The 12,125-nt window shown below is 45.8% G+C and overlaps 1 protein-coding gene across 3 annotated transcripts in view; it reads right to left on the minus strand.

Annotated features, from left to right (window-relative positions):
* Positions 1 to 12,125, minus strand: part of LOC103536101 (mitogen-activated protein kinase kinase kinase 3-like) — an 80,356-nt gene that overhangs the window by 23,131 nt on the left and 45,100 nt on the right. For 2 of the 3 annotated variants that reach the window (XM_008502229.2, XM_030446036.1), the window contains 4 exons: positions 10,164 to 10,207; positions 9,120 to 9,219; positions 3,101 to 3,214; positions 1,491 to 1,602 (listed from right to left, as the gene is read on the minus strand). In XM_008502229.2, the coding sequence (XP_008500451.1) occupies positions 1,491 to 1,602; positions 3,101 to 3,214; positions 9,120 to 9,219; positions 10,164 to 10,207 (370 nt within the window). The remainder of the gene's footprint in view (positions 1 to 1,490; positions 1,603 to 3,100; positions 3,215 to 9,119; positions 9,220 to 10,163; positions 10,208 to 12,125) is intronic. The other variant, XM_030446037.1, reaches the window with a different exon arrangement.

Raw genomic sequence — 12,125 nt, forward strand, 5'->3', positions numbered from 1 at the left:
GCTGAGGCTCTGTGCCCTGCAGTGTGTTTCGTGTGTGTGTTTCATTCAGAGCCACCGAGTGACTCTGCCAGACTCTGGGCAAACTCTCAAGAGCTGTTTGAGCTGGAAAAAAACACCTCAATAGAAAAAGACATCCCTGGCACATCAAAACACCAGGCCCAGAGAGAGATGTGCCACCCACTCCTGGCTTCAGTCAGAGTTGGGCATGTCTGCACAAGGACCTGTGTTTGACCTACCCCAGAAGAACATTGTCTCTGATTCATTGGCTGAGATGCAGTAAACCACAGGCTGTGTTATCAAGGCAGCGCAGGCTCTAAGACAGAAAAAGGGCAAATCCTTTGAGAAAAATACCCTTTTGTTGCACAGAGAAAAGACTTTAGAAGTGCTTATTTCCATGTAAGTACAGAGCATCTCTGGAAGATCCTTTATTCAAGGCCTCTGATGCTGTTGTTTCTACAGTTGTTGAATAATAAAAACAAGAGGGATGTGTAGAAATTTCCCTGTAGCCAGCACCCACAGACATGGCAGAAAACATGCACTGTATGACAAAAATCATTAATTCTGCCTACAGGTAGTAACACTAATAATTACACCCCTGCTAGAGGGTCCTATGGGCTGCTTCACCAGTTCTGCTCAAGACAGCCTGTTCTCCATCAAATCCCACAAGGTTCTTCACACTAAAGGTCCTGCAGACAGCTTATCAGGTGCTTGCCATTTCAAGAAGCTCAGGGTATTTTACAAACCAAGAAAAGCATAAATTCAGGCACAGAAACCCAAAGAAAACACCACACAAGGCTACAAACAAACTCCAGTCCCTGCAGGGCTGCAAGGAGAGAGCTTCAGAGGCTTCAGGAATCCCAGCACCTCTGAAGGAAAGGGATGCTCCCCTCCATCTGAAATGCATCACTGAAAAACACTGCATACACCCATTATCCTGGGAAACCACAAAAGCAACTACCACAGACTTCATGTCACCCAAAAGAACAGCCTGACAGCACAGAGAGGTGTATTTGGTCCTCATGTTGTGAAGCTGATCTCAGCTAAGGAGCTAAGAAACCTGAGCCCAGTCATCTGCATTAGTCTGCAAATGCAGAAAGGGGGAGAGCTGACAGCAGACCAGATGGTTAAAGGAAAAAAGGTCTGAAAAGATTCTTGGCTTTCTATAAATCCTCACTCTTCAATTTGATGAAGCTCAGTAGCATCCTATTCACTGGAGATTTTTATCACTGCATTTTTCCCTGCAATTCACACCTCACATCCCCTGATCTTCTTGGCTCTCAATGCCCAACATGACTCTTTGCTCAGCACAACCCTGACTTGTGCAGCCTGCAGACTCCTTTCCTCAGATTAAGCATAAACAGCAACTCCACTGAGTGGGAGACAAGGGGGTTGCTGTCCTGACTGTAGGAGCTACAGGTTTGGGACAGGAAGGACAAAGAGGGTGGTGGTCCACCTTGTAATAGCCCAAAAGAGCATTGCATTTCACTGACCTGTTGAGTATTTCCGTGTCCTCTCTGAATCCTTGTACAGGGATCCCATGATATCACCCATGGATCTGGAGATCCTCATTTCATGCTGTTTACTGTTGTTCGGCTGGAGGAGCTGGTAATGAGACACAGGGAATGATCAGACTCTGCCAGAGCCCTTGGAAACACACCATATGAAACCCTGTATTTGGCTCCCTATGTCCATATTACCCAAGAACCATTAAAAAAAAAAAAAAAAAGACATGTATGTAATCTAGGGATGGTCCAAAAATCACTCACAAACAATTCACATCTGTTATGAAAATAAGAAGATAAGACTGTTCTCCAGCTGATAATGATAGCCACAGATATTTGACATAAAAGACCATTTCCACACTGCATTATTTCCACATAGAGGGAGAAACTGATCCCTGCTCTGTTTGCAATCCCAAAATCAGAGCCTCTCCTCCATGCCCTACAGCTTCAAGCACTGCAGAGGTTCCTCTGTAACAGAGCAGAGGAGCAGAGAGTGGAGAATCAGGCTCTGCTTTGGAAGGCAGACCAGGGGGAAAGCAAGGAGATGACAATCCAGCTGATAAATGGGAATAGCCAAGTCTTACTAAGATACCCTCTTATAGGTCATTGGGATTTTGAGACAAGTTTATGTATGACTTTGGAACCCCGTGTTCTTGCATGGTTACCTGCTTCACATTCAGCACACATCTCAAAGGTGTGCATGAAACTACCTGTCTGCCCTGCTCTTGGTAATTGAACTGAAATACTGCAAAGTTCCTGCAGTTTCTAGGACAAATTGCCCCAATCCTGCCCAGGATTTAGGAACCCCTGACTGATGGTTCCATTTTCCACTGTGCCTCTGCTTCCTTTGCCTTCTGAAAGCCCCTCAAAAGGAAAGAAGTTCCAAGATCTATCAGCACCATGGGTAGCATGAGGACAAGAACCAGGGAGTTTCAAGACTCCCAGTCTCTCCAGTACTTCTAGGAAATGTAAGGAAAGAAACAGAGTTGCAACATCCATAAATCCCTTGCTTTACAGCTTGTGCTTGGGGCAGCACGAAGTGTGCTTTGGCAAAACACTCTGTGCAGGCGAGGTCAAGAGAACAGCCCTAGCTGCAAAACCACTGAGCTTGGGAAAAACAAATAAATAAATAAGGGGGGAAAAAAAAAAAAAAACAACAAATCAAAACAAAACAGAAGACATGAGACTGAATGAGACTGAAGGGTTCTCCAGTCTGCTCTTCCTGGCCTTTAGCACTGCAAGCATCACACGGAGGGAACAGTCCCCACATTGCCACCCAGCATGGCAGGGGCCAGGGCATCACCCTGAGAACAGAGAAAAGGTGACAGCAAGCCCAGGCAGAAAGCACAAGGGGTTCCCTTGGGTTTTAACTTTGTCTGAGGGTGAGTGTGGTATTTAACCCTTTAGAGGCTGCAGAAGACACTCTGAGCTCTGTCTCTGGGCTGCCACCACCAGAGGATTTCCCAGCAGCTGAGCCAGAGCTGACCATGATCAGCTTGCCCTCTGCTCTGCACCATCAGGAGACATTTCCACTCCCCAGCACAATAACAAGGCATCTCCCTCTGGACACAAAAGAGCAGAGAAGGTGAAGAGCTCACATTCGCTTTCTTTGGAGCGCTCACAAGGACCCGCAGGCTCTTCAGGGAAGGGCTCAGCTCCAGCTGTTCCATTGCTTTGTCCAAATCTTCCTGGGATTTCAGCGGGATCAGGAGCTGGAAGGGATTGAACAAACACCAGAGCATGGCAGTGTCACACTTCTGGGTAAACAGAGGAAGCCAGATCCTTGCAGTGAGTAGCTTGGGAACTGGAGGATGAGGGAAGGACCCCAGAAGGAGGATGGGAAACAGAGCCCCCCGTGCCCTCCAGCTTGCTGAGCTCTGATGTTTTTTTCCAAGATCTTATCTACCAAAGAACAGACACAAAAAAGCACAACAAAAAACATCTGCAAGGAGAGACCTTAAGGGTCACATCACCAGTTCAACCAGTGGGAAGCAGAGAGACTGGATATGAAACCATAGGCTTGCTGCCTGCTATTCTGGGGCTGCCCTTATCTTGAAGTTTATAGGCAAGACCTGCTGCCACCCAAGCCTAAACCAGCCCCACACATTCATTCCAAATTTCTTCTTGGGAAGAAGGTGCTCCAAGAGCTGGACCCAAGAATTTACTCTGGTAGATCCTCAATGGCTTTCCCTACTGCTGGAACCAGCACAGTGTTTGGGCATCAGGTAAAATCAGGGAACATCTAACAATTAATAATCTCTTCTCTTTTTGATGTGAAAGGTGTACATTGCTTTCCTTCTGAGAACCACTTGTTTGACAGAAAGTTCTGTTTCTCAGCAGAGCAAATGCAGCTTCTGCTCTTTATAAGGTAAAGGCACTGGAGAGCTACACAGAGCTGTGTCTACCAAGCAGCTGAAGGTCTGTATGTTTTCCTGGGAAGTGGCACTCTACTGACCACGTATTTCCAAAGGGAATTTGACCTCCTTGACATTGATGTGTGGTGTACCACGTCCTCCAGACAGCCTGCAAAACTTCCAGTACCCAACAGAGCTGCACTTCAGAGAGGCTCTGCAGCCTTCTGCTGCCCTGGGCTAAGACTGAAAACCCAACATTTTGCCCCTCATCCAGGGGCATTCTGCCTAATCTCCTAAAACCCATCCCTCAGCCTCTGCAGGTTGCCTCAAGCACTGGCACTGAATCCAGCTTGTGCTTGTGCCAAAGTACACAGCAGTTCCACCTACCAAAGGGACAGGGTGGCCACAGCTTCCAGTAGGCTCACACTGGTTTTACTGGGAGCCACAGCTGCTGAGGACTTCTGAAAGGCAACTCAGCCCACGGGGTGATCAGGTTTCATGCCACCAACCACAGCAAATACACCTCAGATCAACCACTCCAAAAAAAAAAAAAAAAAAAAAGACACTCAAAAGAGCTGCCTGTGTGTCTACCTTTTTGATCCCAGGGTGTTGCCAAGGGTTTGGCTGTTGGCCCACAGGCAGATACACCTCAGACTGTGTGCACTGAGGCTGGGACTACAGGGATGGCCAGGTCAAGGGAAGGGATGAGGTTTCACCCCATTAAACTGCTGCAGTCACCTCCTCCACCCAAGGACCACAGCCTGGGCCTGCCAGGCTCTGTCTTAGGTGTCTGCGTGGCTGCTCTTTCTGCAGAGTGAAAAACTCAAGGATTGGGTTGAGTTTCTTTTCTCCCATGTGATAGGAAGGTTATCTTCTGGCCCCATTTTGCAGACAAATCGATCCATGTGCAGGGCCACCTATTTCATATGAGAAATTATCTGCTTAGCATCATCCCACCAAGAAAGCCAAGGTGCTGCAGCTGTGCTCCTGAGCTTATGCCTACCTTAGGCACTCATCTTGGAGAGACTAAAAAACAGGGCTACAAAAGGGCATTGCAATATTTAAAGTTTAATTTTAATGCAATCTTTAGAGTCACAAAGGAAATCCCCAGGATCCTTAGAGCTTGCATGGAAGTTAAGACATCCAGAAATTGGATTAAGAGGTGAGAAAAGGAATCTGCCAGGTGTAATTGCTGGAAGCAATTGCTGAGGAAAGGCAGGGCCAGTTCCCAAAAGATATTTAAGTAACAAACTCCAGGTTAAGTTAGGAGTGCTCTTCCAGTGTAAGGTATGCAAACGTGGTTGAGAAATTTCTACAAAAAGACAGAAAAAGTGATTTGAGCACAAAGCTTTTAACACATTCACCCAGGAAGAGGAATAATCAGTTTGTGCACTCTTTGTCTGAAAACTCTTTTGTTATTTGTGTGTCAGAAAAAGATTCCAAGGGGAATTCCTGAGAAAGCCTTGGCCCAAGATGTCCTACAGGCTGTTGAGGAAGGGCCTTGAGTTCTCAACTAAACCAGAAGGGGGAAAGTTGAGGAAGATGTCCCTTACTTCTGAAGCAAGGGGCTTATCCAGCTGTGAAGGTTACAGAGAACACCAACACCAGTCTTGTCTGGGTTGGGCCAAACAAGCAAGGCAGGAAACACATTCCCAGTCTGGGACAGGGCTTGGATATGAATGGGAGCCCTCACCAGGTAGATACCAACTATTCAGGGCTTTCAGTAAATCCATGGAACAAAGGGTTGGCCCATGGTTCAACTTTGGGATCTAACTGAATCACCAGTGGTTACAGCAGGTATCAGACAAAGATGGTATTGAATACATCTCCCAAATGCTTTACAGCTGTTCTCAGTCCTTTAAGCAGCAGAGCTTAAGAGAGGCTGTCCTGGTGAACTGCTTAACCTTCTTGAAGTTCACAAGGGCTCCACAGGTGTATCAAGGAGCTAAGTCCTCTCTCCTACACTCCCCCACCCAAAAAGGAGGCTGGTGGAGAGCTGGTTCCTCTCATTTCACCAGTAATGAGCAGAATGTGACTCTGAACTGTAATCACAGTTCAACTGCTCCCCCATTCCTTTCCTGAGCTCCTCTCAAGTGTTCAGAACAAGCCCTCAGCTGCTGCTGAACAGAATGTTCTGCAGGTCACTCCTTCTCACTCCAGTATCTCAACATTAACACATTTGCATGCTTCAGAGGAGCCAAAAACATCAGGCAGAAATTGCCCTCCTGTAAAAGGGACTGGAGCCAGTATTTAGCTTGGCTTTGCCTATCACCCACATCTGGCAAGGAGATTTTGCTCCATTTGGCTTCCAGACTGTGGCACATATGGATATTAGGAACAGATATCTACTAGGCACAAAACTAAATATAGACTCATGCAGAACTAATCACCAGGGGGCATTTTCAGTAACTGGGTTTATTCTAGCAGAGCAAGCAGCATTGATGAACAGCAAAGTTTACTTGCACAGAAGTTGCACTAAACAGAGCTTGTTATTCTTGTAGCTTCTAAATAGTGTTGTCCCCTGGAGCCTAAGGTTTTACTATGGGATGTGGCAGTCAGTCCACTGCAGTCTACAAAAGTGAGGGCAAAGGGTGAGTTTTCATCAGCTACAACTGCAGTGCAAGACCTCACTCTGTAAGACACTGCAGAGAGCCAAAGAATAGTAGGAAACAGGGTTGGGGAAAAATCTGAGAGGTCAATTAGTTCATCTTCCTGCCCAATGCAGGACCAACTGGCATCAACAATTCTCGACAAATGTTTGTTAAATATGCTCTGAAACACTTCTCCTCCCCCCAGTCTCATAATGGAGCTTCTACCACTTCCCTAAGCTTTAACTCTCCCTAACCTTTTGGAATGATGCTGAGGGACAGCCTCAGAGGAGACTGTGCAAGTGGAAGGCAGAAAGGAACTGGTGGCAGAGCACTGCCCAAGGTCACATCAGGAGGTGATGCTGGAGATGGGACAAGTGACACAGCAACACTCAGTCACACCTGGAGCTGCTGTTTAGCAGTGCATACAGATCACAATCAGACAGAGCATCTGCTGCAGAAGGCAATCTTTCAATCCATAACCCAGCCAGATGTCTAACACACACCACCCCATGCTGTCTGTGGCCAGGCAGGATTTTGCTGTCCTGCTTAAAGAGATGGGCCCAGCTTAATCCTAACATGCAGACATGCCCAATAAGTACACCCACAGCCTGGCCCTGCTCTTATCTGTACCAGCCCAAGCCCACTGATTCCATGGTCCCACCAGGATGTGATTCATGTGTGCTCCTGCTCCACCCAGCTGCCAAGCTCATCTCACTGATCTTGGCTTCAGAACTTCACCAGGACAGGGGCTGCCATTTGGTGAGTTTTTCCAAGGGTCTGTTGACCCCAATGTAATTTAGGTCTGTAAGGTGCTACTGTGACAGAAGCATCTGCTGGCAATGAAGGATTTCTGCACAGATCTCTTTGAGCATGAACAAGAGAGTGAAACATTTAACTGTAATGAGGCTGTGGACAGGCTACCTCTGAGATTTCCAGTCATTAGAATAAAAAACCTGACCCAAAACATGCAAGGAGCCAGATACTGGCGTGCCACCATGAGGTTATGTAGGCTATTTCCTCCAAAGTCATGTCTGTCTCTTTATAGTATTCCCACAATAAAAACTCTGAATTACTACCACTCAGACCTCCTCCCCAAAGTGTGGGTTCTCACAAGGAGGGATTTTTATGTATGGAAAAACAAACCATCAAAGCTCCTTCTCAACCCTAAGAAGTCAGGAGTACCCAAAGGCCTGCTCTGGATCCTGTTATGTGCTGTGCACATGTCCAGGAAGACAGATTCTAACATGGAATAAAATGCATTATTTAAGCTTCTGTTTGCTATTGCTGGAAAAAAATTCCTCTTCCAGTGGAAAGAAACCTGGAATGAAATGAGTCATTCCTGGAGAATTCAATGGCAGGCTTTTCCCTGGAGGGCCGTCAGAGAATGCCCAAGATTAGAAACCTGACTGCATTCAAAGCCAAGACCCAGCAGACACTTTGGTATCATGAGGTACCTATTATAAAAGAGTAACAATCTTTTTGTGGAGCAAATCCCCATTGAAATAAAAGGAAGAGGAAAAAAAACAACCCACCAGCCAACCAAAAAAAAAAACAACCAAAAACCAAACCAGAAGAGGCAAAGCTCCCTTCATCACATCCTTCTCTATTCACACTTTAATGAAAGGGCTGTTAGTTGTTTGCAATTAATTCTTGATCAAGCAAGGTGTCAGGACAGATTCAAAAGAACTGGTATTTAAAATCCTGTCTGTCATCTGGCCCTCTTCTCTTTCCCAACACCTGAAGAGTCCAGTGGCTCCAGATGCCTGCTCAGTTCACTGCAAAATCCCTCAGAGGAAAACACTGAGCACACCAAAACAGACACCAAGGATTGTCCCCTTCAAGGTAAAGGCCCTCATCAGTACCTTCCCTTCAGACACAGTGCTGGGCTCCAAGAAAATAGTTGGAAAACAATGAATAAGGTTGGGTGAGAAACATCTTTAAGCCTTAAAACACATAGAACACAGGGGAAGCATTTCTTGGCTGCCCAGATGTGGCCATGGGACCTGCCAGAGGAACCTCCTGTGATGCAGATTGCACTGCAGACCAAACCACAGGAAGATGCATCAGGGTTCTGGGGTGACACAGTCGGTGCCAGATCAAAGTATGCTCTGTTAGCAGCACTGTCCCATATGCTCTGCACTTCATCACTCTTCTAAAACTGCCTCCAAGATGAGAAGGCTTTACATCCAGCCCAGACAGGCAGTAGTCACTTTATGTAGCTCTCAGGAAAACCATTTGGTCTCAGCTGTTCTCCTCTTCACCTTGTGTCTCAACAGACAGACAGACAGACACACTGAAAGTTGGTCCTGTTGCCATGGCAAGATGTCTACCACTGCTGTCAGCTGAACTGACAATGTCTCCATCATCTCAGTTACTTAATTCCTTACTCTGTTTGAGTTGGGGGGAATTTTTTGTTGTTGTTGTTCTGGGAGAGAACAATGTTCTTGTGTCACTATTTGAAATAATTTTGAGAAGAAGCAAGTCTGGCTTGGAGTCTCAGAATCTATCTGAGCTCTGCCCAGACAACAGCTCTTGTCCTGTCACTAGCTGGGAACCACAAAATAGGATTATTCTTCACATCTACATACAACACTAAAATAAGTCCTTAAGAACAAATGTTCTGAAGTGGGCACCTAGAGAACCTAACCCACTCCCTTAGCAATAAGGAGTACCTCATTGTTCACACAGAACAAGTCCATCGTCTGTCCAAAAGCATCTGTGACCTTCTGCACCACTTCTTTGAATTTGACTGGTCTTGGAAACTGGATAATCCTGTACACACAAGCAAATACAATAACAGCACCATTTTAGTAGAAGCATACTATAATTTGGGATTAGATTGACAATTTAGAAGAAAGGATCTGTATTCTTCAAGCATAAAGAACAAAGTTTGCTCCTTCCTTTTACACTCATAGAAATGCTGCTCATCTGCTATGCCTGAGAGGAGATGACCTACCCTGCAAGAATATCTACCAAGAATCCTCTTGGTAGGCAGCTCTTCTCTTCCTCCCCCTTTTGAGATACAGTTGGAAGAGAAGGAAGTCCATTAGCCCTTCCATGGGCTCTGAATAGGGAGGAGGGATGGAAGAATCAAGCAGGTTGGTGGCACCCTGCACCATCACATGCAGCAGCTCTATAGGTACATCCTAGCAGGTCCAGTCTAGCCCTGAGGTGATATTACTTAAATTTATTTTGGCTTTAACACGCAACTTGGACCATCAGCCTGTCAGTTTCCTGCTCTGCTGAAGTCACCAAGCACCAAGCAGAGGTGATTCCATGAAAATGTCAAGCAGGGAAGGGCAGGCAAGCTTTAACTCCCAGCTTTATTTTTATGGGACTCGTGCCCAAAATCTGGTTATCTTAAGTAAGTGTCATAGGCTGCTAATCAAAAAACATATTTCTGCAGAGTTGCAGCTCAGCTGTGGTTCAGCAGTGCTCAAGAACTAAGAAAAGGATTCAAGTGTGCACCCTAAGTCTCTGGTAAGAGGCATTAATTACTTCCAGCTTGGAACCACTTTGCCTGCATGCAAATCCCCAGAGGTACTTGTGGCAAAAAGTATGAAAAGGCAAGGCTCTTGCATATAAAACTGTAGTTGATTTTAGGGGAATGAATCCTGCTGTGAGCTCATCTGCAGCTGGCTGAAGTCAGCAGGACAAGGCTGGGTAAAAAGAGTAATTTGTCCCTGTCCATGTGGGGGAATGGGTTGGGTACATACCTCTTCTCTCCTTCATATTCAAACTTGATCCTGACATTGCGCTGCTGAAAAAGAAAAAGCAGAAAATGGTTAGGTCTCAAAATGCAGCCCAGATTGGCACACAGATCCAAAGCTGGCAGCAGTTCTCAGGAGACTCCCCCAACACCAGTGGGCCAAGCTGCCTGCTGGGCTTGCAGACTTTGGGGGAACTTCACATTGGTGATAAATATGCTTGGCAAAAAACAAGTTATTCTGTAAACAAGAGGACACTCACCCATTGGTACAACAGTTAATTTTTAATAAAATCTATTAGTAAAAGTGGAAAATTTTGAATAGTCTGAAAACAGTTGGGAAAAAGTCACTGTTACCAGAGAGGCAAACATATCTGTCCATCTTCACCACTTCCCATGGTTTCAGCCCAGCACTCTTCTCTTGGAAATCCAAAAAAGCAAAGCTCAGAGGATGTTTAATAGAACACAGAATATTTGGGGCAAAATACTAAGTAAACCCAAACATTCTACAGTGGAAGTGGAGAGACAATATTAGGTTTTAAAAGTTAACAGTTCTGGGGTAGTGGTGGTTGTTATTTTGTTAGGACCTACAAAATGCAAAGTTCATTAGACACCACTACAGCAATGATCACTTCATACACAGTAAATGCTCAGCCCACTGCTCACCTCAACAAAAATAATTACATTTTCCCAAAGAAGAGACAGAAGAATCATGGGCAGATTGGGCACACAGCTGTGCAGGGATTGGTAAAAGCCACTTCTACCATCCTCTATTTCTGCATATTTAGCAGCAAGACCACAAGGAGCCTATTTATTCATTCAGCTTCTCAGACCAAGCCAGATCCCAGCATCCCTCCAGCAGCCTTTGCCTCATGCCATGACTCTCCAATGGTCTCCAAGGCAGATCAAAACCCTCCAATTCCCAGACCAGATTTAGTCACTCCAGTCAACCAGAGCTCTGCCCCCACTAGTGCACACAAGTGGTTTTCTTCCCATGGAAAAAAAAAGTGCTCAGCACCTCCCTCTGAGGTGTAATACCAGGGAGGGTTTGGTCCTGTGCTGCCTGCATCTCAGAGGGATAATAATCCCCAAATGGGTGGGTGACAGCCCTTCCTGAGCAAGGGCCTTATCTCTAACCCGGGCACACTTTCCATGCTCTCAGAGGGAAAGCAGAGCCAGAGTGAAACAGCTTTGTCTCTAATGAGGAAAAAGAGCATTCTTTGGTTTATTTTTAAACTGACAGGTTCTCGAGTTCTGCAAACACCCATCGAAGTTTGGGAAGTCGAGGCTGGAGGCAATTCAGCTGAAATGCTTAAAAGAAAAACTCCAGCAGATTCGGGGTAAACAAGTTGGATCATCCAAAACACATCCTTTTTATCTCTGCTCATGGCATTTTCTGTGTTTCCAGAAAGGCTGGGAAGAACCAGTGCTGGGATAGTCACCAAATGGGGCACTCCAGCAGCGTTACAGGCCTGCACTGAGTGGGCACTTACATCATCTTGAGGTCTATAACCCAAACCCACAACACTTGGTCAAACTCCAAGTTTGCTTCTAGAACCAGACCCAACCCATAATGATACCAAACTAAATCTAAACCAGCCCAAAATTCAAAAGGAGGAGAGATGACCATAAAGAACCTAGTACCGAAGTTCCATATCATTCTAGAGAGGCAAATACAGGTGGGATTGCCACCTTGGATTATCTCTGTTGGAAAAGAAGAAGAGATATGAGCTCTTTTATGCCAATTTTTATTTTCATGTGCCTCTCTGAACAGGGCCTCTTCATCCCTCCTGGATGCTGGCAGTACATCACCCAGTGTGAGTTCACTGCATGTAGCTCTGCAAAGCCCTTTTATACAGTAAGAGAGAAAAAAAAAAAAAATCAGAGCAGGGAACTTTCAAGGTTTCTCCTTACAAAGGAGCAGGACGTGTTAAGGGGAAAAGCTCCTGCAGCTCCAGCCTTGCTGCAGGAA

The sequence above is a fragment of the Calypte anna genome, chromosome 2 (assembly GCF_003957555.1).
Source record: "Calypte anna isolate BGI_N300 chromosome 2, bCalAnn1_v1.p, whole genome shotgun sequence".
Lineage (NCBI taxonomy): Eukaryota > Metazoa > Chordata > Aves > Apodiformes > Trochilidae > Calypte > Calypte anna.